The 27,217-nt window shown below is 56.0% G+C and overlaps 1 protein-coding gene and 1 long non-coding RNA gene across 8 annotated transcripts in view; one reads left to right on the top strand and one right to left on the bottom strand.

The window, feature by feature from the left end:
* Positions 1-27,217, bottom strand: part of PEBP4 (phosphatidylethanolamine binding protein 4) — a 260,819-nt gene that overhangs the window by 2,189 nt on the left and 231,413 nt on the right. For all 5 annotated transcript variants that reach the window (XM_036075109.2, XM_036075108.2, XM_036075111.2 and 2 more), the window contains exons 5-6: positions 11,605-11,650; positions 9,117-9,230 (exon numbers count right to left, since the gene is read on the bottom strand). In XM_036075109.2, the coding sequence (XP_035931002.1) occupies positions 9,117-9,230; positions 11,605-11,650 (160 nt within the window). The remainder of the gene's footprint in view (positions 1-9,116; positions 9,231-11,604; positions 11,651-27,217) is intronic.
* On the top strand, positions 37-23,419 carry LOC118524799 (uncharacterized). Of its 3 annotated transcripts, none has more exons than XR_013446600.1 (4): positions 37-361; positions 17,162-17,256; positions 18,557-18,742; positions 23,155-23,419. It is a non-coding gene; the product is annotated as an uncharacterized LOC118524799 (long non-coding RNA). The 3 variants fall into 3 exon arrangements; XR_013446599.1 differs by lacking the exon at positions 37-361 and adding an exon at positions 382-883; XR_013446601.1 differs by lacking the exon at positions 37-361 and adding an exon at positions 2,084-2,171.

The raw sequence follows: 27,217 nt of genomic DNA, 5'->3' as shown, positions 1-27,217 counted from the left end.
GCCAGGAGGGAATTGAAACTCTCATCACGAGATCAGGGCAAGTTGGTGGAAAGAAATCCCCTGTACCCTGAGGGAGATCTTGCAGACTTTGCCCTCCCCGAGCTCAGAGCGCTTCTCTTGATGGAGCTTGGAATGCCCTTGGAGCTTCCCGGCTCCTTCCTGGTCACATTTCCACGATGCTGTGGTTCTCGGGCAGCTCCTCAAACCAGCCCCTGTGTCCCTCAGGAGAGCGGGTACGGCGCGCTGGCTGCTAGCCTCCCGCTGTCTCCTCCCCTGGCTTGGCCGTGACTCCTCACACCCCCGTTTCCTGCCACAAAGGGCAAGAGGAACTGACCCTCTGCAAGTTCTAGAAGGAAGAGGGGTGAGTCAGACCCTCAGGAGTGTGTGTGTGGGGAGAGATGGGGAGCTGGGAGGCTGTGGCTTTGTGGTCACCCTGTGGAGGAAAGTCCCCTCCTGTGTGGCACTGCTCTGTCCCGTCCCGGAGCAGCAGAGAGGGGGCTGCTGCTGGTGTGCTCAGGCCCCTCCCCTTGGACCCGTGGCCCCACCCAGGATGGGCTCCTCCTAGGCCCAGGGCAGGGGTAGTGAGTGCCCTGCAAATGCCTCTGGAGGGAGAGAGGAGGAGGGGGTCTGAGCCTGTTTCCTGAGCCGCACAGTGGCTAGAACACGGAGGCCTGTGTCCTCAGGGCGGGCCACCGTATCTGACGTGCCGCTTGTTCCCTGCACAACCCGAGGGGGCACCGTTCCCATCCCGCGAAGCCTTATGCCGCCGCTGCGCCTAGAGGCCAGTCTCTCACCTATTGGTTGGTGCCAACAGGGAAGATGTTGGCGTTGAAGGATATTAGATGTGAGAGATGTTCCAGAAATGGGCCAAGGGGAGAGCTGGGTAAGCTTACCTAAAGCCATCAGGGGTTTGTGTGTGCCTGATCTCTCCTAGACAGTGACTTCAACAATTGGGAGAGGGGCTCCAAGATTTCAGCAACTCATCCGCCGAACTTGAGTCCCAGGGGCTGCAATGGCTAGAATGTTCAGGAATCGCCCTGGGGCAGGTCTTGCCAGTCACTCTTTGCCCCCGGCTTCCCCAGTCTGTGGGGTTGGTTTAGCACTGTTTGGGAGTGGTTCATCACATGGGCCTGGACAGGCCTGGTGGGCCTATCAGGGTTAAACAGGCATCCCAGGACTGAGAAATATTCTCCTGGTCCAGCCCCTCGCCCTTGGAGGCCTCGTGAGGATGGGGTGGACAGCTCCTCTGCTGGAATGGGCAAGCTCTGGGCTGAGGGCAAGCTGACAGCCCACCTCCTGTCTGCTGGGCATGGGGGGTTTGCTTGCACCGAGGCCCTACTCCCGCCCTCAACGGGTTGATAATACAAGGTAATGAACACTGGACTAGTAACAAGCTAGGTCTTCGCAGAGTGATCTTGGCCAGCAGCACAACTTTGCAGCTCCTGGCAGATGGGGTCCCATCCCTAGCATCGCGCCTGTCCTCTTTAGCAGGCCCGCTCTTAAGACTTCCCAACGGTAGGGGCGCCTGGGTGGCTCAGATGGTTAAGCGTCTGCCTTCGGCTCGGGTCATGATCCCGGGGTCCTGGGATCGAGTCCCGCATCAGGTTCCCTGCTCGGCGGGAAGCCTCCTTCTCCCTCTCCCACTCTCCCTGCTTGTGTTCCCTCTCTTGCTGTGTCTCTCTCTGTCAAATAAATAAAATCTTAAAAAAAAAAAAAAAAGACTTCCCAACGGCACAGGACACAGTGTTCCCTGTGTGTCCTTGCTTTAGCCAAGAGACATTCCCAACTGATTTGCCATTGGGTCTTCAGCGGGCCCTCAAGTGTTTCCCTCTCAGCCCAGGAAGTGGGGGCTGGGAAGCCCCCACTGGGAGGGAGGCCTCCATTCAGGCAGGCTGGAGAACAAGCTGGGGGGCGGGTCCTGAGACTTGGGGGCGGCCTCCTCTGACCTGTTGTGTGAGTTGAGCTGCTTGAGCCTCTGCTGGTGAGGAGCCACCCTGTCCCTCAGGTGGGTGAGCTGTCTCTAACCAAGGCGGCCACCCCTTCCTTGTCTCCCCGTCCCCCACCCCCTTCCCTAGGGGCACCGTTGCTTCTTGTCAGGGGACAGTGGCCCTGAAGAAAAAACAAAAGTTGAACGGCAGCCTACTAACCGCCCCATCGAGCGCCCGGCTCAGGTCTGTAATTTGTCTGGTGCTTTGCAGGGGCCAGCTGCAGTGACAGAGGCACTGATGTCCTTCCACCGAGATTAATGACGTCCTGGCGCTGGTAGGCGGGAGGCCTGGGCCTCTTATGTTTTGCGCCATTAAATGACATTCAGAGACTTCCACTCAGGAGCTGAAAAGCCCTCGTTCCATCACATCCAATTACTCCTGGAGAATATTTGCTGAGTGGCTGATCCTGCTGGCTTGAGAGGCTTGGGGCAGAGGGGACCACTTTGACTTTGGCAGGAGTGAGAGGGTGGGGATGCTCGGGGTGGGGGTGGGGGTTACCCAGCTCCTCTGGAGCACTCAGGAGGATTGGAGAGTGGAATTCCTAATTACCCAGTAAATGGATCACCCAGGATGCCTCCCTCCCTCCTGGGGCCGGGGGTGGGGATGGAGGTGGGGGTGGGGAAGGGAGTGAGAGAGGAGGCTCCAAGCTGTTGATTTGAGCTCCAGTGATCAATTCCAGTATTGCTGCTGGTGGCAGCCTGGAGTTCTGGGTGAAATTTGGGGATGATCTGTGGTTTCCCGATGATCTGTTCAATACTGCTTTGGACGGTTGATGCTTGGCTTGACTGGGGCGTGCTTCCTGCGGCCTGTGGAGGTTGCAGGCAGTTCCTAGCCAGGGTGCCTGTCTGAGAGTTGCCCAGGATGGCCCCATCTGGTCCGCTGCCAAGCCCCCAGTCCTACCCGCTCTGCCAGGTGGGTGGGGCTCTTCGGAGGCAGAAGAGGGCTGCCTCACACAAGCCCACACAGTGACTCAGGGGCTGGGCCCGGGGTGGGGGGGTTGGTTCTAGGGTCTGGCCAGGTGAACCACCATGGGAGGTCATGGCAGGGGGTAGGGGCTGTTTTGCAGTGGGCTGTGTGTGTTTGTGTGTGTCTGTGTGTGTGTTTGGGGCTGGTCTACAGGCGGGGGCCCCCTTCCTTCCATCTTTGCCTCCACAGTGTACTTTTTCCTTGCTGCCACCAGGCCCGACAGGATTTTCTCCCAGCCTCTGTCCCTCCACATCAATGCCTCCTCCTGCTGACACTGCTGGGAGTTCTGCTGCCTTCCCACCCTTGGCCTGTGCTTTCAAACATTTCCCCACGACGCCCATTGTCTCAATCACCCATGGTGCCCCTCAGGCCTCTAGAGGCCACAAGCAAGCCTGAAACCCCACTGTGTGCCAAGTCTCAGCCTGTCTCTCCTCTCTGACCCCTGTGGGTGTGTGGCTCACCCAGGAGCTGCTCAATTCAGGTGTCTGTGCTGCTGGGGAGTGGGTTATGGCCACCTGGTCCAGAACCCAAGGACACTTCTCTGCCCCTCCCATCCCATTTTGCAAGGAGCAGTCTTTCTGCAGGCCTCCAAGGCCGCCCCAGTGAGGCGGTGACTGAGACTGGTGTGGTCTGTTAGCTCCCCTGGCGCTGCGGCACCATCCTGGGCTCACCACCTTGGAGAGGCTTCTGGAACAAGCTGAGGCACGTCATCTTGTGGCGCAGAGAGGGGATTTCCCCAGCTCACTAGTGAGAGGAGCTTGGGGCCGTAAGGCTGGCTCGTGACACCCCTAGGCCAGGTGGCTGAAGTGTGTCATGCTGCAGACCACAGCTCACCAGGAGTGATCTGGCCTCTGGGCTCATCTGTCTCCATCCAGGGTGTGGCTCTAGCTTTCTCTGTAAGGGGAATAGAAGGGGCCTGGGGGTCTGTCTCGGGTGGCTGCGGCTGCTAGCCAAGGACACGCAGGGCTTCAGGATGGACTTGCTCCTTCTTTGTCCCCACGCCAGGGCCCAGAAGTCTGGTGGTCTGGGTGAGGGGAGAGGGAATGTGGGTGGGTGGGCAACGGGAGCAAAGAGCCCTGCCCCGGAAGTCAGAAGAAAGGTAATTTGCTCTTAACTGTGACTCCTGAGTAGACCAAGTCATCACTGTTCCGGGTTTCAGTGTCCTCATTCACCTGGTGGGAGCAATGGCTGTGGTCCTGCCCGCCCCACAGGGTCCAGCAGCTGGGTGAGGGGAAGGCCAGGGAGAGGCAGGGCAGGCTGGTAGAGAGGCTGGGCGCAAGTGGTCCTGCCGGCCACTCGGCGTTGGGACAGGGAGGATGTGGATGCCAAAACTGTCATTTGTGGGCACGGCGCTCACAGAGGTGGCTGTCTTTTCAGGTGTTAAAGGAAGTTGATGATGAGTTGAATATGGGGGTGTGAGAATGTGCAGCTGTGTGTGTGTGTGGCTTGTGAATGTGCATACGTGGGTGTGTCCCATACACAAACATCCTCATTGACTGAAAGCTCACAGTGGGCTGAGCACAAGGACAGGGGGTAAAGAGGAAATCCACGGCACAGGTGAGCTTCTCCCTCAAGGAATTGAGTCTCACGGTGGAAGTAGGGCCCGTGCAAGTGAAAAATGATTGACTAATACAAAGGGATAAAAGTGGGTGACTGAGGAGGCACAACAAAGTGTCACTGAGTGCATGGAGAGGGACAGCAGCAGGGGAGGGCTGGGTCAAGTGCACGCAGAGAAGACACCGCCCTGTGGGAAAGCGTCCCGGGCCGTCAGCAGGACTGGTGTTCTGCAGGCGGGCAGGGCCCTCGGGCTTGGGGAGGGGGAGAAATGGTCTGCCCAGTCAGCAGGCAGAGGCGAATCAGTCGCTGGGGGAGCGTGGGGGGCAGTGACGTGAACTAGGTCAGCGGGAGTTAGCGGACGTCTGGCAGCACGTGGTATGGAAGGGTGCACGGGATGAGGTGGGAGCCAGCCCTGTGTGTGCGGGTCCTCTTCAGACACGTCCCCTCAACTCATTCAGTTGGTTCCTCTACAATGTAGAAGTCTAGATGCCGAATCCAAGGCTGCTGTGAGGAAGATGCAGGGGTGAACCATCGTGAATCACAGATGAGCCCGGAGGCCAGGTTCTGGGCCTTGGGCATAGAAGGTGGGGGGGGAGTATTAAAGCTGGGGGAGAGGGGTTGGAGGCAGAGGTGCAAGTCCACTGTGTTGCAGGCCCACATTTGGGAAGGTGAGGTGTGGCCTTTGGGACAAATGTCAGTGAAACTGGGGCAGCCCTGGTCAGAGCGCACTAGTGGGGGCTCTTCCAGCTTCACCGTTGTTCCCTGTGTAGGATGTGGTCAGCTTGAGCTATTTGAATATCTCCCTCCACTCGCTCTGTGAGCTCCCATGATCCACAGAGCTACACCGGGTGACAGCATCCATCCGTGGGAGCAGGGACCGGGTCCACGTGGCTCACTTCTGTGCCCGCAGCACCTAGAACCCTGCCTCACACATACTCGGCATCATCCCAACGAATGCAGAGGGCATTTGTGAATCATGCCCAGCAAGTAGGGAAAATGGCAGGGAGAGGAAGGAGCTGTGTACAGGCGGGAGGAGTGGGGAAGGCAGATTTCATCAACTAGAAGCAAGGTGGCTCCAAATCCCCTTCTAGGGCCCTCGCTGTGGTCCCGGCAGACTGGTATCTGATGGAAGGCCTCCCCCCCGAAGCGAGTAGGGTTGGCTGGGCTAGTCAAGTCTGATCACTTGCTCCCTGCACTCGTCTCACAGAACTCGGAGGTGGGGGCAACTCCGTAAGCTGGGAGCAAATCTGTAAAGGGTCATTCCGTGGTAGACCAACTAGTCCAACCCGTTATCTTGATGATGTAGAAATTGAGGCCCAGAGATGTGAGGTGGCTGGTCCAAGGTCACACAATGGATATATCAAGATCTCCCATCTGGAGAGGGTTTCAGCCCCCCACACGGAGCAGTGTTCCCTAGCCTCCATGGTCTTACAAGTTCAACTAGAATAATGTCACACTTGCTTCTCATCCTAAACTGTCATTCACACCTAAGTCCTAGGGAGGGAAGGACCCAATAGGAACGGCTCAAGTCAACCATCCTTCATGGCTGCCTCTCTACCTGGCTCTTGATAGTGACTTTCCCCTCCAGTCTCTGGAATCCGTTCCTGCCTGCGCGTCCAGGAAACACAAGGGGCTGGTTGTACCATGCATACCCTAGGACTCCCCTGCCTCTCCAAGGATGCCTTCCCATGGAACAAAAACTAGACCAAAGTAAGCCCTCGGGCCTGTGTTCCTTGGCTCCAGGTCCTGGCCTCCCGAGGGCTGGGCAGCCGGGGGCTCCATGGGTCCCCACGCACGGTGCAGGTGCTTCAGAGAGCGCCAGGAGCTCTGACAATGCGCAAGGGCAGCTCCTGCTTTTGCCATGGCCCCCCCGGCGCCACCCAGGCACACGTCTCTCCCCCTCGGGCGGCCCCTGGGCTCTTACTCCTCCCAGTCCTGCCCACCGCACCAGCTTAGTCATCTCTAAAGAGCGGCTTCCGTGTGTTGCCGCTCCCGTGGGCAGTGTCTAACGGCGCTTCATGGCGCCCGCCAAGGTTGTGCCTCTGCTGGGCTTTCACGAACCTTCCGCGACCTTCCCCCTTTCTCCTTTCATGCCCTCACCGCTCCTCACAAGGGGTGCTCCTTCTCACTTCTAAAAAATAATCTTGGCGTCTGTGGTTTCTCCAGCCTGGAGTTTCCTCTCTCTTTCACTCGAGGATTCAAATGTCCTCCTTCTCCCGGGCCCAGCCCAGGCCACACCTCTTCCACGTAGCCTCAGGGCCATACAGACTTGTTGATCATCTAGATCCAACCCCTCATTTTCTAGATGGGGAAACCGAGGCTCAGAGAGGGTAGCTGATTTGTCCAAACATCAAGTCACTAGCTGGAGACTGGAAATACAGATATCCTCACCCTGCAGTAAAATACCTTTGCAATGTTCCTGGCTAAAGAAGGTGTGTCTTCTTGGAGGTAAGGGAATCCTAGGAACTGTACACACAATCCCTAAATCCACTTGATCTCCAGTTGTCCTTACAGCCAGAAACACACAATTAAGTGCTTAATTATAAGCTGCTTTGCATTGTTACTTAAGTGTTTTCAAAGTAGACTATAAGCCCCCTGAGGGCAGGAAACATTCCCTGTGCTGTGGGATCGGCTCCTCTCCTAAGCCCCTAGCTAGGAGTGCCAGGCACCAGAAGGTGTCATATGGTGGGACCAGCCCCCTGGCCCCCTGGGCTGGAGAGCTCATCTGGGAAGATCATTTTCCCACCTCCATTTCTGGCAGCAAGCAAAATGGCACGGAAGTCGAGGGGCTCTGCCCAGAAGCAAGTCCTGTTCCTAAGTTTTCACGTGGATGAGAGGTGTGTGTATGTGTGTGTGTGTTGGGGGGATGCACAACAAGCTGGCTTGGGCAGAGATTCAAAGTGAATGACAATGGCTGTCAGGCTGGATGGGTTTTGAGCCTCCGCGCCTGCTGGGGCACACAAGCCACTGTGTTTTCTGGAGGGCGGGCTAGGACCAAACACGAGGACTGCAGCCAAGGCAGGGGCAAGTGTCTCTCCCGCATGCACCTCCCTTCTTCCTTCGCCCCTTTCATGCTCCTCCGGACTTCACCTCCTGCTCTCTCCTTTCCCGGCCACCCCGCCCCTCAGAAGGCACTTGATCCTGCGGGAGGCTCTTGCAGGGGACAGTCTGAGCACGATCCCCGCCCCCCTCCCTGCCCAGGGTGTGGGCTCTGTGACTATGGGACTAACGTGGGACTCCGAGGAGCTGCCTTACTTTGTGGGGGGAGCGTGGTGGGCTGAGGCGCTAGTCCCCAGCCCCCAGAAAGCGCAGTGCCTGGACTGGTGGAAGGGGGGCTCAGGATGTCTGAGGTGAGAGGGAGCCAGGGAACTGGAGAAATTCATCTTGGCTCGGGCAAGATACATGTTTCTCTGCCTTCTCTCCTTGTACCCAGATTTGAAAGTGTGTCTTTGGGAAAGCGGTTTAAACAGATGTACAGATTGGCAAGGTGCTGAGGGCACCTGGGGAGGGTTCACCAGTGGAAAGGTTGCACCAACTCCGCTTGCACGGCGGCCCAGAGCCTTCTGCCATTGGTGGCTTCTGCTCGGCACACCTGAAGGCCTCCTTCGCTCAGCCAGTGCCTTTCCGGGCTCCGCGTTCCTCTCCTCTGGGGCCTCGGGCAACAGGCTTGTAACAATACCTTCCCCAGCTTCCCAGTGGGTGGAAGTTGGTCAGGGTCACTGGGTGAGAGCAAATGGCTGATGACACCTACCCACCCACTGAGCCTCCTGCCAGCCCGGGGGATGTGCCGTCTGCACTCTCAAGATGGCATCCGTGTGTTCCACATTATCTTCCCTTGCCCCAAATGGGGGAGATGCTAGAGTACACAGGGGTTACTTTATTTCCCATTTTTCTGGAGAGAAAGCCAAGGCTCAGAGAAGTGGCCATGGCTCACATAGGAGCAGGTGAGTCGCCTGAGGCCTTGCAGTGGCCAGATGTCCATGGGTCTTCCCACTCCCCAGCTCTGGTGGGAGCGGGACCAAGGCCACCATCAGGTAGCCATTAGCAAGCTACAGGGAGTGGATCCTCTCCAGGATGCCAGAATGGCTGCTCAGAGAAGCTCGTGGAAGGGGCATGGCGGGGAAGTTTTTGCCCCACCACTGAGGTAGAACTGGGCAGACAGAGCAATTAACAACCAATGAAGACAGACTGGCAGGGTGGCATTCCAGGGCCCTCTTGCCCAGATTGGACTCAATTATAGGGTACAATTACGTGCAGGAGTGCTGTGGGGTAGCTGCCTGCACATGCCATCCGAAGCTGAGTTGGGGAAATGCTTCTCTCCCTGGCTCCAGTTACTCGCTTTGGGACCCGGCCTCACAGACCCACCCACCCAGTGAGAGCCACCATCTTGGTCTGTGGGACTTACTTCTCGGGGGGAGACCACATCTGATGCCAACATCTCCCTTAGGACACCTCATTTCAGTCTACTGCCAAGAAAGGCCACCCTCTGACTCTGGCCTCCAAGGCTCACGGGTAGGGGTCAAGGTCCCAACCTCGCCATGAATGCACAAGCATCCACTTATGCCCCAGAATTCACACTGGCTTTGGCAGATGGGAAGGCCTTACCTCGAGTTTTGTTTTCTTTGGAATGGAGAGAGATGTTCTGTCTTTCCTGAAGATAGACGTAGAACTGGTAGCGGTGAAAGCCACTTTTTACTGGTGGGGACGGAGGCTGGTAGGCTGGGGGCAGAAGAGGGACAGAGTGTGGGCCTCCAACCCACAGTACCCACAACTTCCTGGCTACCCTGGGCCAGAGGAAAAGAGAATTCTTTGTGCCGTTCATGGTCCGCCCCCCACCCCGGGGTCCCAGCTGGGCGCTTACCCATCACAAACCATTAGGATTTATCTTTGGCAGGATCTCAGCTTTGGCAGCTGCCTTTAGGAAGCACCTTCGTTTGGGCAGTGCGGGGAGGAGGAGGTGTGGGATGCCTGAGGGTCGTGGGTGCCGCTGGGACTCCCGGGGCCTCTCCTGGCCAGCGGGTATTGGTGTTATCCCTTTGCTGCTTGAGTCTATCCTGATGGATTTCCTGCCTCAAGAGAAACTCATCTTCCTCTCTCAGAGTGTTTGGCAGTGGATTTTTATTTATTTTTTCAGCATTTCCTTATGAACTCAATTCCCAAAGAAGCCAATTTTTGGCTGGATCCGGAGGATCTGGAAGTGGTTACGGGGGTGGGTGGGACTCGGTTCAAAGGTTTGATCATGGAAGTGATGGATCTGGGTGCTCCGGGCACTGGGAGCCCACTCAGGCTCTTCCGGAGGAGAAGGCCCATCTCCCTCCCTTTTGCCCTCGGTGCAGGAGGCAGATCTTTTTCTGGGGCGGGGGGAGCTTGGGTGGGGACATCTCTCATTCTTTCCCCAAGTCTATGCAGGGGTTTTGTGGGCCAGACTTTTGTGGTTGGTTCCAGTTGGACCTCCTTCCAAACTCTGTGCCTCTGCCCCCTCCCCATTGCTCTCCTCCTTTCCCCCACCTTCTAAAGAGCCAGGAATCTTCCTGGGGGTGGGTGGGGATGGAGTGTTTGCAGTGAGGATGCTGGTGGGAGGGAGTGTTGGTACTTTACGGCCCCCTCCCTCTCCTGGTCATTAGACAAGAGCCACCCGCTATTTGGAGCTGTTGGAAATGTTCCCCATGGTGTACTTCCGGCCACTGGGGCCTCCAGCATGCTCACAGCCAGGGGAATTCCTGACTATTCATCTCTCCCTGACTTTCTGATTGCAGATCTGGTATCCGTGTGTGTGTGTGTGTGTGTGTGTGCATGCGTGCACACGCGTGGGCGTTCAGGGTGAGCACCGCACAGGGTATGCCGGGAGCCATGTGAGTTGGTGTGACTTGGGGTCCACACTGGTGCGGGTGCAGGTGTTGGAAGAGCTGGTGTGCGTGTTCGCCGGGGCTGTTTTGCAGGGGCTCTGTCAGTGTGTGTGCAAATGTGGGTAAGTCGTTGTTTTTTTCACAAACACTGCCAACGCTGAGGAAGACTTCTGAGCATAGGTGGGTGCTGGAGTGTGTCTTCACGTGCATGGCGTGTGGAGGGCAGAGACGGCGGGGTCAGCTTTTGGCAAGGCTGGTGGGTGCGTGGGCTGCCAAGTACAGTTGAGGGGGGGCACGTTGCACACCGCCAAAGAGCTGGTGTCCGTGATTGCGTCTGCAGAAGGCTGCAGTTGGAACTCACTGGTTCTACGCAGCTGGGAGTTTATCTTCATGGGAGATGGAGGCCTGACCCCTCTCTCTAGGGCTTCCCTGAAGAATTCCCCCTCCAAAAGTAGAGACGAGGGGTCGCGAGGGGGAAGGGAAGGGACACACATGTGGAGCCACTTCTTGGTGCCAGGCCCTGGCTACGTGCTTTCCCTTGTGACATCTCCTTAATCCTCACCACAACCTGGTCAGATGAGTGTTATCCCCATTTTCTGGATGACGAAATGAGGCTCTGAGAGGTGAAGTCAGGCCGACAGGAAGTGGTGAAGCTGGGATTTGAATCCAGGCCTATCTGATGTCTGACCCCACGTTGCGTCATGGAACTATGAGGCTCATTTGTCTTTTTGCTCAGCCCTCTTCGGAGGCCAGATCCGCACCTGAGCATTCCCTTCAAGTTGCGTGGAGGGCATGCTCTTGCAGGGGGCTCTGAGGGGGAGGGGAGGAGTGGAGCTGGGGGTGAAAGGAGTGGGAAGGGGAGGACATCAGAGAAAAGGGACCCATGCAAGCACATCGTGGCACCGGGTGCAGGGGAACACGCGGAGGCAGGCCGAGGGAAGGGAATGACCGTGCCAGTCCCTCCAGGAGAGCAGACCCCTGCATTTAATGCTGGCCCCACCCCTTACTCCTGGGGAGCTGAGGGACACGTGGGTCACACCTGGCTCTCATTCTCTTTCAAATGGAGATTTTGGCGGCAGCGGCCTCCAAAGGCCATTGTGACGATTAAATTATCGAGGAAGAGTAAACTCCTGGGTCGGTGGGCACTTTCACACCACTAAGTCTCAACATTAAGTTGCATTGTTACGGTTCTTGTGGTCATGTCGTTGCCCTGGCTGGGGCGAGGGGTGTGGGAGGGTCGTACTCACGTGACAACTCCTGGCCCTGGACCTTCCCTTTCTTTATATCAGCGCCCTGCAATGAGAGACAGGCACAGGGGTGGGTTACTCCTGGGGCAGCAGAAGTCCACACCACCACACTTCAGTCCAAATGGGTTTTGCTGACTTCTTTCTCCCCCTGAGGGAGTAAGATAGAAGAGTAGGAACGGGTATGTCTGCTCCTGGGACAGGTGGCCAGAACAGGCTCTGGGGTTTTGAATGGTGCCTTAGGGGGTCCAGGGAGAGAGGACAGACACAGGCATTGCTGACGGTAGCCTGGGGGTGAGAGGTGGACCACCCGACTACTGGAGAGAGCGAGGGGACATTTCTGGAAGGGCGGTTCCACTCCCATCATCTGCGCCCCTAGACTGGGCATGGGACACAAGTCTCTGCCTGTGGGGTCTGGTCAGATCTAAGGCAGGGGCTGACAATCCTCACAGCTTTGCTAAGCCAACCCATCCTCTCGGGCTCTCTTTGGGGCCTTCAGAACATTAGGCAATGGCTGCCTGAGTAACCAGAAGGGCAGGCAGGGCAGGAGGAGGCTGGACCACTGATTCCGAGGCAGCTTTTTCCCTAGCCTTGAATGGACTCAGCCCACAACCTCTGGGCAAATTGTTTGGCCTCAGTTTCCCTCTTCTTCCTTCCCCTCCCTTCTCTCCTCTGCTCCGCGTCTGTGGGATAATGAGGCGATCCCGGGGGCGGGTGCTAATTATTGTTTGTGCAGGACTGGGAGATGCTCAGATGAAAGGGACTGGAGCCGGGCCCCTGGGTCCGTGCCACAGCTCGGGGGCCCCTAGGTGTGGGGTTTTATGGCCTTAATGATGGTGATTAGCATGGCTCTTCACGGGTTCTGCCAACACCTAACTGTGCCCTGGCCATCTCTCTACCAAGCCCTCTCGGTACAGCCTCTTCTCCTTCCCCTGGCAGAGGCGCTCAGGAGGAGGCTTTGGGAGGGGGAGCCGCGCGATTTCCTCTCATCTCTCTGCAGAGACTCTCAGGGTCAGCTGGGTGACCCAACTCCTAGTGCGGTTTACCTTCTACAAAATTCAAGCCCCACCCCCCTCTTCTTGAAGTCCCCCCCTTCCCATCTCTTCCTTTTTAGGCTGTAGCTTGTCTACCAACTGTTCTTACTTTGGGCCTCCTTGGCTAGAACATCCCCTCCCCCAGGCTCGTCCCTGTCTGTCTAGGTTACCTCTGGTTGGGAGAAGGGGAGGGCAGACTGCAGAACGGGCCCCTCCACCTTGGGCCCCCTTCTCACTTGGTTGTCCTCAGCCCAAGCAGATGAGATCTCTGTCCTCTGGCACCCTTCCAGCCCCCCTCATGCAGTCTTGTCTGCTCAGAAGCATCCGGGCAGCCTTCGGATTCAGTCCCTGGGACAGCAGGGCTCGTGGCAGCTCTGCTTTGGCCGGCTTTCAGCACGGGCCCCCACTCCCCCAGTGTCAGGCCCTGTCTTACCTAGGGTTGGCATGGGGCCCAGCTGTGGCCAGAGGCTGAGAAGCCAGGGGGCACCAGGGTAGGGGAAAGGGGTTGGGGAACAGAGGCTCCTCTCCTTGATAGCCATCTCTCTCAGGAGACGATGTGAGGGCCCAAGCCCTAGCAGCCACTCTCCTGAAATAGCTGTCTGGCTCTCTGGCGGCTCTAGCTCGATTAGAGACGGGGGCTAAGCCCAGGGCGGCCCAGCCCAGCCTGCTGTGCGCTCCCAGCCTCCCCCTCACTCCTCTCCAAGTCAGCCCAGCCAGCGGTTTGTTTAAACAAAACAATAGCAACCCAAGCGGGCTGTTTCTTTTCAATTCCCCACAGTCTTGGGTCCCACCCAGAGTGATAAACAGGCCTCTCTCTTCTCAGTGAGTGCAGGGAGGCCTAAGGTTGGGGGGTGGTTGCTGGGGCCCATAAGGTCAGGGAGTTTGTGCAGCGCAGGGTGGAAAGTCTGATCTGTAGCCTTGATCAGGGTGGAAAGGCTCTCCTTCCCCTCCCTTTCACTCCGGGGAGTCTTTTCTCATCAACTGGGGCCAGCTTGGCAAAGACATATGCACACCCGTGGGTTCATGAGTAAAGCCAGCGGCCCTTCCTGCCCGCCTTCCCTGGCGGGGCTGCTCTTGAGCTCAGCTGAGGAGGCTGCTGGGGGAGCCGGGAGCAGAGAGCATGGATGGCTTTAGAGTTCTTAGGGTCTCTCTGGAGCTTGTCGCGGACAGGTGCTGGTCCTTGGAAGGATGAACAGGGAAGGAAGGCTCTAAGGAAGGACCAGGCTGTAGAGGGGCCTCCCCCGCAGAGCCTGTGGTCAGTGTGGCTGGGATTTATTCAAGCTAGGTTGAGGATTGGCTAGACTTCCTTTGGCCATAAACCTTCCCTCATTGGTCTGTCCTGGGGGGGCGGTGTGTGTGTGCTAAAATTTCTACCATATGAACAATATGTGATAGGGGTCTTAGGAAACCAGACTCAAAGGGTGAAAACACTGACTCTCCAAAGGGCTCAAACTGCTTGTCCGGAGCCACAAAGTAGTGAGTGGGAGAATTCCAGAATATTCCAGGAGGAAGGAGCCTTAGACCCTTTGACCTTTGAGACCCACTAGCTCAAGATCTCCTGTCTTTTGACCCATAGTGCCATCCTATGCTTTTTCTACAACTTCACGACAATCCCATCACTCCTCCAGGCAGCATGGCTTTAGGAAGACTGTTATTACAATACACAGATATTACCTGGAGGCCTGGGGCCACAGTGGAAATGGTTACCTGGTTCCCCGCCCCTGGCCCCCCACCCCCATAAGAAATCATGAACTCTCCTGAAGTGTCTTCATGGATTGGAGTACCTCATTTAGCCTGAGATGACCTTAGGAAGCTGGAAATCTCTGGGGATGGATAAGATTCTGGAACATTTCTGGTGGGGTGGGGTGGGGGAATCTCTGACTGTGAGCACTTCCTAGGAAGATAAGACTGAGGGAAGGGCCCTGAGGGTGGGCATTGAACCCAGCATTTGAGGGACAGACCCCACACCTGTCAAGTCTGAGCAGACAAGAGTTTTGGAAAGAGGGCGTGCATCAGGGAAGGGGCTGCTGAGAGCTCCCCCACACCTTGGCTTCCTCACCTGGAGCCCTCCTCCCTGGACTTCCCCCCTCCCCCAGGTATACTGCTCCTTTTTAAGATGGGCCCAGCCCAGACAAAACCTCCTTTCCCTTACTATAGCTAAGACAGATTGACATTTTCAAAAGGAGCTTGTCTAAATGCTAAGGTTAAAAAAAGGAAATAATTATAGAAATTACAAACAGTGTAGAAACTGTCGGGTTTCTGATCCTCAAGAACACTGAAAAGCCCAGGGTGGCTTTTTCAGGATATCAGGGCAGGAATACCCAAGGTGTTAGGGCAATGTGCTTGGGAGGATGTCCAGGGCCATTCTAAGTGTCAGAGACTAGATGACCTTGGGGAGGCAACTCTTTTCCTTATCAGCATCCTCTGTCAAGGGGAAGGGGGTGGGGGGAGATTGCTCAGTAGGAATTGTCTCTTCTTAAAAAAAAAAAGAATAGTCTCTTCTTTTTTTTTAGAAGTTGGTCCCCAGTGTGTGTGTGTGTGTGTGCATGCATGTGTGCATGCATGCACGTGTGTGTGTGTGTGTGTGTGCGTGCGTATGTGTGTGTGTGTGTAGGAGATGCACGCAACCGTCTGGCATAGGAAGAGGCCCACGTTATTCTAGTTGCAGAGAAGAAGCTTGACACTGTGGACACTTTGGAGGAATTTTGGGGTTTATAGACGTGAGATTTCCTTTCCAGCTCTCTCCGACCTCAGAACTCACGGCTTCTCTATCGAGTTAGTTTGGACCTGGCATGTGAAACGCTTAAGAGGAGTTGAAACTCGACCGAGAGCCATGGCGACCCCAGTCTTGGCGCAGGGTAGATACAGACTGTCCCACCAGACTTGCTCTGATCAATTGGTCTCTGGTCAAGTAGAGAGCACAGTGCTGGAAGCGGGGGTCTGCTCCCCCTACTGTTATCTGACATTTGCAATGGGCTTTCAGTGTTTCTTCTCCACGGCTCTAACGGATGCATCCATCTCATAGCAGCCCTTGCGTGGGAAGGGCAGAGCGCAGTCTCTCGATTCACTGGAAGGAAACCCAGAGCAGCTTTAGCCTCTCAAGGGCAGGGACAGCATCCTACCCCTCTTTGTAGCCCTTACGATGCTTTGCCCAGAGCAGTGGACGTTGTCAGTGCCCTGGCTCCTTCCCTGGCCCTTGCCACCCTGGTGCTCTCCAGCATTCCTTCCAATCTGCTTCTCCTGGTCCCAGGGCCCCCTCTGGCCTCCAGAGCCTGCTTCACCACCTGCACAATAAGGCAGACATGCTGGGGTGTTAACATCCTCTGGCAACAGGTCCTAACCAATGGCTGATGGGAAATGGTGCATAAATACTCCAGCTCCTCACCTCTTGGGGGGCGGGGGGGAATGATGGAGTGGCCTATTTCATACTGGCTCCAAGCATCCGCAGCGGAAATTGTTTGCTCACGAGCCTCGACTGAGTGCCTTCCTTTTTCCTGTCCCACCCGGTCCCTTCTTACTGGTGCTTCCTCCTGTCCTTTTGAAAATTCACTACTTGCACGAGACTCCTTGTCTCGGGCTCTGTTTGGGGCAACCCAAGCTAAAGCAGTAAGGGTCCGACAGACATCTGGGGAAGGAGCGGAGAGATGAATGAAGCCTTTGTCTACGGTGTCATAGGTAACTGGCTTCGATGCCAAGACTAGAAGCCTCGCCTCCTGACTCTCTGTCCCAGTCTCTTCTGATGGGACCGCACTCCTATGGTCTGGACCTGGATCCTTCTGCCCTCGCAGACCGGGTCCCAGAGGTCTCTGATACATTAAGCCTTTGGAGTACTACACACAGACGAGCAATTAGATGAAAGACACCTCTATCCTTTGTTTCTTGTCCATGGGGACAGCCAGAGAGCTACCTTTCCTGAGAATCGAGGGTCCAGCGGCACCCCTTCCCCAGCCTGGAGAAGCCTTAGGTCAAGCCTTTTTGAGACATGGTGGCCAGATTCCGGTTGTGAGGTCTGGTGGGTGGGGAAAGGGCCTGGCTCAGCGCTGGGCCCAGCAGGGAGGCCAGCCCAGTTTCCTCATTCCCCTTCAATTACCTACAGGCAACTGTCCGCCCACCTGGGCGTTTGTGAAGGCCCCAGGTACTCGGGCTCACTGACCCCTGGAGTAGAGGGGTCAGCAGCACATTTCCCAGAGTCTGCGGGAGATGATTTAATCTCTTCACCCACTTCTTCCCATCTAGACGGGAGGATTCAATCACGTCTCCTGCCTGGCTGCAAACCTCAGTCCGGGTGGGAAGTTTCACTTTTTGATCTCTGGGGGTGGGGATGGGGAGGGCTGTCAGAAGAGTCCCGAACTTGAAAGGTGAGGTACAGAAAGATGTTGTGGGGATAGGGGAGAGTGAAGTGAGACAGGAACGAAACAGCACTTGGTGGGGGGAGCAGGGAGGGGAAAAATAGGGAAAACAGACACAGAGTTCCAGGCTCTCTGACACTGGCACCAAATGAGAAAGCTCCTTGCTGTTTTGCACAGCTGCCTGCAAGCTGCCAAGTGGCAAAGGATCCAGGAAAAGGCACAAGATTGCGAAGTGCTCCCCAGCAATCTGTGTATTCTGCAATTAAGAAGGGGTAAGTAAGTGGAACGCACCGACAGCTCCCAGGCTCTGAGGTCTCCGGGGGCCGCGGCTGCCAAGCCACTGAGCACCAGCTTGGAGAGGACCCAGCCCCTGGAGACCGGTGCCTGCTTCAAGAGAGAGGCTGTGATCAATTAATCCTCTGGCCTGCTTTTTTTGCCCCGAGGCCAGGGAAAGGAGGGCCGGCCACTGAGGTAGCTGAACTGGAGTTCGTGGGAAGTGGTGAGAAGGAGTCACGCACCTGAGCCCTCCTGGGAGCTGAGTGCTTCTAGACTCCAGGGTGTAGGACGGCCAGTTATCTTGTGCACCAGCTTCCCTCGTGAAGGGTTAACATCAAAGACCCGATAGGCCTCTTCCTGGCCCCTTCATGGGCAGTGGGGCTGGGTGGCAAATAGTCTTTAGAAAGTGCCAGTGGGTAGCCTAAAGATTTGGTGTCTTGGCACTGACTGGCAACAGACCCCTGGGTTTTGACTCTTAGTTTGGCTTCAGATCTGGAGTCAGTTACCTCCCTGGGTCTCCAGATGCCAAAAATGGGGAGGGGTGGGGTATAGCTCAAGGGGGAATTATCTGCTTCTTGTAACTAAGTAGCTACCTGGATGAGAGAGAGGAGCTTCACCCAGGGTTTCACCATTCTTCATGACACTGGGTTAAGAGGCAAGATTTCCCAAGGCCAAGGTCAAGACTGTCTGCAGCTTAAAAAGTACAGGCTGTCCAGACCCTTTGTTCCAGGCCGTGTGGAAGTGCATGTGGTTTCCAAATAAGTCACGCTGTCTTGCACCTGTCTGTATGTGATAATATCTAGCGTAGAGCTGGCCCTGAGGAATGATGGCTGGGCAGATGGGGAGATAAGTGAGTCAATGAATGAGAAGCCCTGGGTTGGAGACAAAAATATGAATGAGGCACACTTCATGGTGTTGAGGAACTCATGGTCCAGTGTGGTAGCCAATTGACAAAGAAGTAACTCTATTATAGGCCTAAATAATTGACGTCTACAGGAAGCGCTGGAGGAACACAGAGAACAGAAGTTGTACCTGCTTGGAGGCAGTGATCAGGAAAAGCTATCGAGAGGGGGCTATACTCTATCTGGGCCTTGAAGGATATGTAGGAGTTTTTTAGCGTAATTTGAGGGAACTGCGTTAACAATGTATAATATGCAAACAAGATGTGAAAAGAGGCAGGTGGGTCCGGAAGAAAGCTCAAGATAAGGCTGGAAATGTAAGCTAGGGTTAGGTTTGAATGGCAGGCAATGCTTCTGAGAATCAAAGCCACCAGCAACCTAAACTTTGGGTCCACAGATCCTAGGCAAGACTTCTTCCATATGCTCAGCAGCCGTATACCCAGGGGAGTCATCAGAGGGGACCAATGGAGCTACCTCTGGTCAAGAAAGTATCTGGACAGGGCCAGGCCTTGGAGCACTGCCCAGGCGGCAAGTCAGAGCTGTGTGGGGCTGGACTCCATCACCAGGGTCTCATTCAGAGCAGGTGAGTCTGGGGCCCCCAAACCCAAATACCTCCCTGTACAAATGATAACTTGGTTTCAGGTCATTAAAGTACTATATGCTCATTATAGAAAAGTTTGAAGACACAGGAAAAAAAAAAAAAAAACCAACCAGAAAGAAAAAGAATACCCTGGATCATTCTGTGTAGAGACAACTCTTCTGAGAACACCACAGCTCCCTTCCTTGCATCTGGGTCCCAAAGCTTCTTGTCACGCAGGTGCCAGCTCTGGGCCTCCGGTCCCCTCTGGGGCCTGCATTAGCTGGACTCCCCTCGGACCTCCTGTTTGGGGGAACTCGCCTGAGTTGCTTTCAGTCTCTGAAGCTCACAGACTGGTTTGGACCTCAGGAGAAGGCGGAGCCATTGCTCCTTGACCCTTGCCTGTCACAGGTCACGCTTTCTCTGGATGCAGCTCCAGGGCAGGGTTAGAAAGTGGGAGTGGGAAGGAAAATGGAATAAAGAACACAATGTATGGTCTTATTGAACCTATTGAACTTAGAAACAGACAAGATATATTAAGATAGTTTGAGAGCAAGTATCATGAGTTGATAGCTAAATATAGTTATATAGCATCGATGTGAGTTGAGATGAGAGACTGCCATTTCTAGATACATGGAACAAAATCCGAGGCTTTCAGCCTCAACAACAGGTCTCTGGAATGCCTCAATAATCTGGAATCGTGTGGAGAATTGGCTATTCTTCGTAAGCACACTTCCCTGATCTCTTTAATCTTATACTTTTAGTTCCCCAACTCCTTTCATCTTAACTATTCTGGCTAGTGATCTTATTAAAGACTAGTTCTTATCTTCTTAAACACACACACGGAGACTACCTTATGTAATTTTAAACACCACTGTGGTTGACCCAGTGAATAACCAATTTTGCACCCTGCTACAGCACCAGACTGTAATGCTGAAAAACAAATAAAATGAACAGGCCATTTGGCCTTCTGCCTGCTCAAACCTCCTCAGGAGCCAATAATTTAATATTTATGTGGTCGTGGTCACCACATAAAGAAAGGGAAACACCTCTTGCTGGTGCCTACAGTGCATAGGCATTCCGCCAGCATCTTTATACAAGTTCGCCCCCTCTGGTCCCCGCCTTCACAGACATTTCCTGCTAAGGAGCGGTGACCCTCAGGAGACCCCCCGCCCCAACCTTGGAGGACAGAGGCTGCCTGCCCTGCTGAAGGAGTTGTGCTTCGCGGTCTGAGTTTTGGCAGCTGTGGGAACTGGGGAAGTGGTGCCATCCAGTTCAAAGCAACCCCACTGCATTAGTGACTGAGCTGTTCACACGGCCGTCCAAAAGGGCAAACTGGGCTTCAGTCCAAGGTCATTACCAATCAACTACACGACTATGAGCAAGACACTTATGTTCTCGGTGTCTCTGCTTTCATACGTGTGAAGGGGCAATGATGGTGATGATGCGGGTCCTGGTTTCCCGGGGTTGTTGTAAAGATGAAATTAGGAAGAGGAAGATTCTCAAATCCCCCAGTGGTGTCCCAGTGCAAGCAAGGGTCATCGTGGTCCCCCTTCCCCGGGGCTGCCCACTGGGGGGAAGGGTGGGGTGGCGGCGGGGTGGGGAGGGGACGGGGAACCCATCCTGCCAGCCCCCTCCTGCCGTGGCAGTCCCGACAAGTCTCCTCAGGGTCAACCTCGTGAGGCTAATGGCGGTGCCGTGGGCTTGGAGGTTATTCGGCTGTGAACGTGGGCCCGTCCTGCTGCGTCTGCACTCACCCGGGGTGCGCCGAGCGCATGGCACATAATGTTTATTAATATGCCTTGATGAGGGACATTAATATCTCTTAATGACACCATCTGAGCCCGGCCTCCTTCTTTCTCTCACTCCTCACTCCTGTCTCTTCCTCCACCCACAGTGACACACACACTCACAGACAGCGAAAGTGAAGGACAGAAGAGAGAGCTGTCGGGGACGAGGGGCTCCGAGGGGGGTCCAGCCACAGGGGCAGACGGAGGATCCTGGATGAGGGAGGCAGGAGGATGCCGGGCTCTGCTGTCAAGTGGAAACCGGGCCAGAAACTGCTTGGCGATGGCAGCAAGAGAAACAAAACAGTGGCAAGACTTTTCCAAAACTGGGGAGGAGGAAGGGGAGTGGCAGGGGGTGAGACAGGGGCCCAGGAGCCTCCCCAGCTGGGGAGGGGCTGGGTTCCTTCATGGGAGCAGGAAGGGAAGAAGATAAGTCTGCAGGTCATTCGCAGGCTGGGTCTGGGGGCGTCCGGGGGTGGCAGGGTGAGAGTTAGAGAAGGGGAGAACGGTGAGTCACACTCACTCACACACACTCACCCATGTTCACACACTCATGGCCCCCCATTTGTGCACACACATCACTCACATGCATATTCAACATGTTCACACACACCCTCCCACGTGCCCACACACGTGCCCACAATACCCTCACGCACTCACATATATACATGTTCACAGCCACACACACACTCACATATACACACAACATGCTTACGTGCAAACACGCATTCACACACACACGGCTGTCATGCTTACTTATGCATATGCACCCACACACATGCACACACTCACACCTACACGTGTGTACGCACTCACACTCACATGCTCACACATGCATGCGGATACACAGCTCTCTGCACTTGCACACTTAAGCTCACACAGTCTCACACACTCACATATGTATAATATGTTCACACTCAAACACATCTACAACGTGCTTATACACACACAGGCATCTCACATGCGCACACTCCTACCCAGACACAATATGCTCATACAGTGTGCAGTCACACATACACATACATGCTCACACACGATACGCTCACACATGCACACTCAGATTCATACAGATGCACACGCATGCACACATACACGTACTCACATTATACATAGTTGTACACAGTCACACACACACACACTCACAAAGTGCGCACACACACTCCCTCTCCCAGGCTGCCTTGCACTGGTGGGCCCGTCAGGGGCTGAGTACGATAGGAAGACCGGGGTGATGGGGCATTTGGAAGGAGCCGGTGGTGAGGCTAAAGCTTGGACTGTGGGATTAGGACCAGGGGGTGTGGGAAGTTCCAGGCCCCTGGCAGGAGCCCAGGACACAGAGATGACTGATTAGGACTGTTGTTTGTGAGTAAGAACGGAGCTGTTCTGCTCCCCTGTGAGAGCCCATGGGGTGCGGATGGGGGAGGGAAGAGGAGAGGTGGTCATTGGGGTGGGGGCACTGGCCCTGCCCCTCCCACTGCTGGAGTGTGGAGCTGGGGTTGGCCTGCTCCCCTCTCCAGCACGGAGGCAGAACAATTGGGAAAGGGCTGTAGTTAATCCCCCAAAATAAACAGGGCTTGGGAAACTGCAGCCTCCAGAGGGAGGGAGCTGCAGGGCTACCTCCTCAGGCCTGGGCTTATCTATGGCTCCCATCTCTCATCTCCAGCATCCAGTCTTTCTGGCTGGGTGGCTGCAACCCCCGGAGGGGGACAAGAAGCACTGGGGAGGGCCAAAAAACTTGGGGGGGAGCGGGCCAGACCTTTGCTTCCCAGCTCCAGTGGACCAAGGGGGCCCAGCAGCCCCTTAGCACCCACCTGGCCTGGGGAGGGTACCCCAGGGCTCATGGAAGATTGGCGGCACTGGTGTCGGGACCCCTCCACGGTGGCTGTGAGAGCTTCATGGCACCCCCCTCCCCCAGGTTCTGTGGAGTGGGGACCACCTTCACTAATGGCTGGGAGGCTGTTCAGGACGCCTGGCTCTACCAATCCCTCCATCTCCTCTCTTTCTGCCAAGAGGTTTCTCACCACCCCTGACCCTGTCCTGTCCTGTTCTCAACTGTCAACCAGGAACCAGCCAGCTGCCTCTGGGCCTCGCTTCGCTCCCCACGTGCCCCCTAAGACATGCTGGTAGTTCTAGAGAAGCAGGCCACAAGGCTGGGGGCCAGGGAGCATGGAGTCGGTGTTGGGGGGGGGGTTGCCCAGCAATCGTGAGCCCTCTGGCCTCCTGGGAAAAGGCAGGTAGCAGTGGTGGGAGTCAGGCTCCCGGGCTCTGTTCTCTGCTTTCTCTTCCTCCTCTGCCCTACTTTAGGCTTTCATGCTCAGCTCTAGTGGGAAGATGAAGCATAATCTGTATTTTGGGCCTCCTCTCTCCTTCCTTACCAGAGGGCCCAGGCCTGGGGCCACCTTGTGAGGAAGGAGAAAGGAGGGAAGGAAGGAAGGAAGGTAGGAAGGAACGGAGGGACAGACAGATGGACTTCCTGGAAGAAAGCATGGGGATCAGGATTCTGAGATGAAAGAAGAAAAGAAAAGATGCTGGCGAGACCCGGGCGGTTCTGTGAAACCCTGTACTGGTTAGAAAATATGACAGTAGGTAGAAACGGTTAAATCTCATTCAAGTCACATCTTGCTCTTTTCACAGGAGCTGACACTGAACTTGGCCCTGGTCCCCTAGCCCCTTGCTACCCAGAACAACAGCAGCATCACCTGGGAGCTTGTCAGAAATGCAGAACCTCGGGCTCCACCCCAGACTTGTGAATCAGAATCTTCCTTTTAACAAGAACCTGCGGTGATTTGTCGGCACACGAACGTCCGAGAAGTCCTGCCCCAGAGTCCTGCTCTCAGACCTGCCTGCCCACTTTCCCTGGGCTCTCTGGACTGGGCAGGGGACTCCTCATCAGACCCGTGGGGGGCAGCAGTGGGGCGGGGGGGGGGTGGGGACTGTCCAAGGTCTTGTCTCTCACAGGTCTCTTTCAGGCTTTGGAGCCCTTGCAATCCCCCTTCCCGGGCAGGACTGACTGGTCCTGAAGTGGCCCCAGCTCTCAAGTCAGATTCTTTGGACTGGTCAGGCTCCTGGGTGGTCAGAGGGGATGGGTGGACTGGAGGGGCAGGGGCTCAGCCGAGACTGGGAGACACCAGGCACATCTCCTCCCCTGTACCATGGCCTGGAGCTGCAGAAGGAACCCCAGATCAGTGACTCTCGGTGTCACTTGCTGTTCGGAGCCTTTGGGTTTCTGGCGTTGGGCAGGGCACGCCCTCCCACTGGTGGCGGACCTGTGTGGCCACACCTGGGGACAGTCTGATGGGTACTGCGGGGGGGCGGGGGCGGGGTGTGACACATCCACTGGTGCCCTTCCCCCTGATCATGCTCCTCACTCCTGACCCTATTCGAGGAACGTTTATTCCCCAGGTGTTCAGGGACCTCCATGGGAGCAAGAAGCAAGAGAGCACTGCTCTTCCCTATAGCCTGTAGACCAGAGGGGGCGCTGCATGAGGCTGCCCAGGTTTGTGGGTCAGGGTCTGCTCTAGGGCCCTGGTCCTAGCAGGAGGCCTGCTGCTAAGGGTCTTCCTCAGCTTTATCCCTTCAGAGATGCCCAGGTAAAGCTGTCATCCCTGGCAAGCTGCCAGTGTGCCCTCTCGTTCCTCGGCCATGCCCGGGCCCGTGCTGGGCCTTTGCGCCCCTGCCTGCCCGGGTCAGGCCAGGCTTGTTTGTCTGGGCCAAGGGAACAGTGCATGTGGCCCACCAGGGGCCTGCCAGGCCCAGGGCTTGCTCTCATTCTCTTGTGTCACCTTTTACAGTGCCCGGCAGGCAAATGCCAATCTGGGGAGCTTGGCAATTACAATGAAAAAACAACCGAGACTGAGCTCAGTAAACACCCTGACCTCACGGTTGGTCTGTCTCTGGAATGTGTGGGGACTGACATAACCCCAGGGAGTGGAAGGGAGTCTACGGCCCTCTCCCGCAGGGTCCGAGGCACCTGGGTCCCCACGCCGCCCTTCCAGTGGTGCTTATGTGCGGAGGGCCTCTCGGCTGAGCCCCACAGGCTGGTGGGAAGACAGGCGGTGAGCTGGGCTTGGGGCAGATGAAGTGCTTGGCTTCCCGCCCTATGGGGATCATCATCAGTCTCCAAGTATGTTGAAATGAGTCTTTGCACAACTTTGAGGAGGGCCCAGCAGTTCCAGGTGACAGTGCCCAGGGCCATGAGGAGATGGGAGGAAAGGGGTGACAGCAGGGAAGAATCCCAAAGAGGGTCAAGGGGTCTCCACGGCTGCTGACTCCCCAAGCTTCCCGATCTGGGGCTCAGTGTGCCTCCTTCCAATCCCCCACCCGTGTGGCTGGACCTCAGAGGCCTTCCACCCAAGAAGTCTGGGATTCCAGGCTGCCAGGCCAATCCCCAGGCCATGCCACAGGGAGCCGAGACAAACTTCTCCCCCGAACTTTTTGTTGTGAGCAGGCAATTGCCCCGGCATCTGAGGCTGCAGAGCGCAAGCAAGGGGTCTTTAATGAACGCAAATGACAGCTGATTAATCTGCCTTCGCTCTGTGGGGTCTGGCCACGCTCCATTCCGCCTCCACGGCCCGTGCCAGCAGGGTGGGCTCCAACCTATTACCACGGCGCTTCCAGCCATAATGGGGAAGAGGGCAAGCCCCCAGCCCTTGCCTGCACCAGCCCCCAGCCTGCGGTCCTGTCATGCATGAAGGGCTGGCCCCGCAGGAGTGGGCTCGGCCCCGCTGGACTCTCTCACTGGGTGCTCCCCTATAGGAAGGGGGCGGATGGCAAGGAAAGATGCAAGCAGGTGCTCAGTGGCATTTGTGGAAAGGGGTTACCTTTAGGAGGGAAGTGGGGGCACTGTCTAGACAATGGTTTGTTTTTCAGTTACTCGCTGACTGCAGGCTTAAGAAAGCAGCGGGTTCCTCAGATCATTCGCACTGTGGGGAAAAGCAGAGAGAGAGAAGGATGGGGCCACGGAGAATCCCTCTTTCTCTGCCAGGTCGCCTGCCCTGGCTCCTGGCTGATGTCAACGCAGCCCACATTTACCGAGTCCCTGCTAGGTGCCAAGCGTGGTGCGGGTGTGCGGGTGATTTACAGTCTGCAGAATGAAGCGGGTAATTACAGATGGGATGCATGCTAAGAAGAGGACTTACAGAGGGCAGGGAGGGCTTCCTGGAAGAAGCAGATAGATTCTCCACCCGATAGTGGTGCTTGACGGGGGGAGCGGAGGGAGAACTCTGCACTGGGATGGAAAGGCCCCGATTTCCAGGCCTGGGCTCTCTCAGGCCTCCTCATCCCCAGGCCCCTATCACCTCCTTGAGTTGCTAGACCCTTCCCTCGAGGGATGGAGGAGCAGGAGAGGGAGTGAGTCAGGCCTGGCAATAGTGGAGGCTACTGACCTTCTTCTGGGCAGGACCCCTTGCTGGGAAACAGAAGCAGAGCTCCCTTTGGGGGAGAAACCCCTCAGTTTTTACTGCAATAAAGAGGGGGCCCCCGAGCTCTCTCCTGCCACGGCCTCTAATGACGGGGTTGGGGTGTAATGAATATCTGTGTACTCATAAAACAGGCTAATGAGCGCCCTCATTTCACGGACCCCTTTCATCCTCACCCATTCCCAAACCAGAAGGGACCATCCTGAGGGCTGAGGCCCAGAGCCTGGTGGCAACCACAGACCCTAGCTGTTTGGGGTGGGGGCCAGTTGGTTCCTGAGCCTGAGGCCTCCTGGAGGCTGCCTTCTTCTCTTGGTCCCTTATCTGTTTGAAACAGCTGCAGGAATTTAGGTCGAGGGCTGACCAACCTTAGGAAGTAGGCAGGGGTTGGGGAGGGAGGAAGCATGTACGCCCTGATTCTTCAGAACAGTGTCGACACTTGTAACACATGGCGCCGAGAAAGAGCATTTAGCACCCGTTGCCTGCACCACGCCCCCTTCTGCCAGGTACTGATAGGAGCTCACAGAATCAACCAACACCTGAGAAGAGCTAGCCTCGCGGAGGGAGGGGCAAGGCGTGCTGAATCACCAGCAACACCTGTGTTTTGCTTGGGAGGTCTCCCGCTCAGGGACTAGCCAAGCCTGACCCTGTTTGGCTTCCTGGAGCTCGGTGAGATCACAGCCCCGGGTGTTGTGGCTGTAGGCCAGTGTGACCTGCTATGCAGGGAGTATTTTTAAAGAGATACTTGCCCCTGTGTTCCCAGGATCAGCTCCATGAGAGACTCAAGTTGTTCTGAATCCCCTGCCTCTCCCAAATTTGATTGTAGAAATTGGTCAGGGGAACATGGCATTGCTTGGGATGAAATGTGCAGGTGGAAATAAATAATCCAGTCCGTTTGCCATGGACAAGCCCTCCCGGGGGAGTGGTCTCGGGGGGTCCTGGAGATGGGTGGCATTGGAGGGAGGTGGGATGGGTGAGGATGGGGACAGCCCGATTTGCTTTCCCCAGAGCTATGGGACTGTCTCACACCATGGTCTTCTGAGCCTGCTCAGAAGCCACAGGCCACCATGACAGGGTCTGCCAGGGGCAAGACACTCATGGATGAGTCAGGCTGCAGCCTCAGTGTTCCCATCTGGGCGCTGGCCCAGCCCTGCCTCCAGGCCATCTGCAGATAATTGGGGTCAGTGGAGGGCAGAGGATCCCAAGAATGTAGGTTCCTGTGCCCCTTGCCAGTATCCCGTTTTCACATTCCCTTCCCTGGGAGACAATTGCCCCTTTATGTT

This window comes from Halichoerus grypus, chromosome 3 (assembly GCF_964656455.1).
Source record: "Halichoerus grypus chromosome 3, mHalGry1.hap1.1, whole genome shotgun sequence".
Taxonomy (NCBI): Eukaryota; Metazoa; Chordata; class Mammalia; order Carnivora; family Phocidae; genus Halichoerus; species Halichoerus grypus.
The sequence above is the reverse complement of the archived record's forward strand: the minus strand, read 5'-3'. Positions and strand labels throughout refer to the sequence as shown.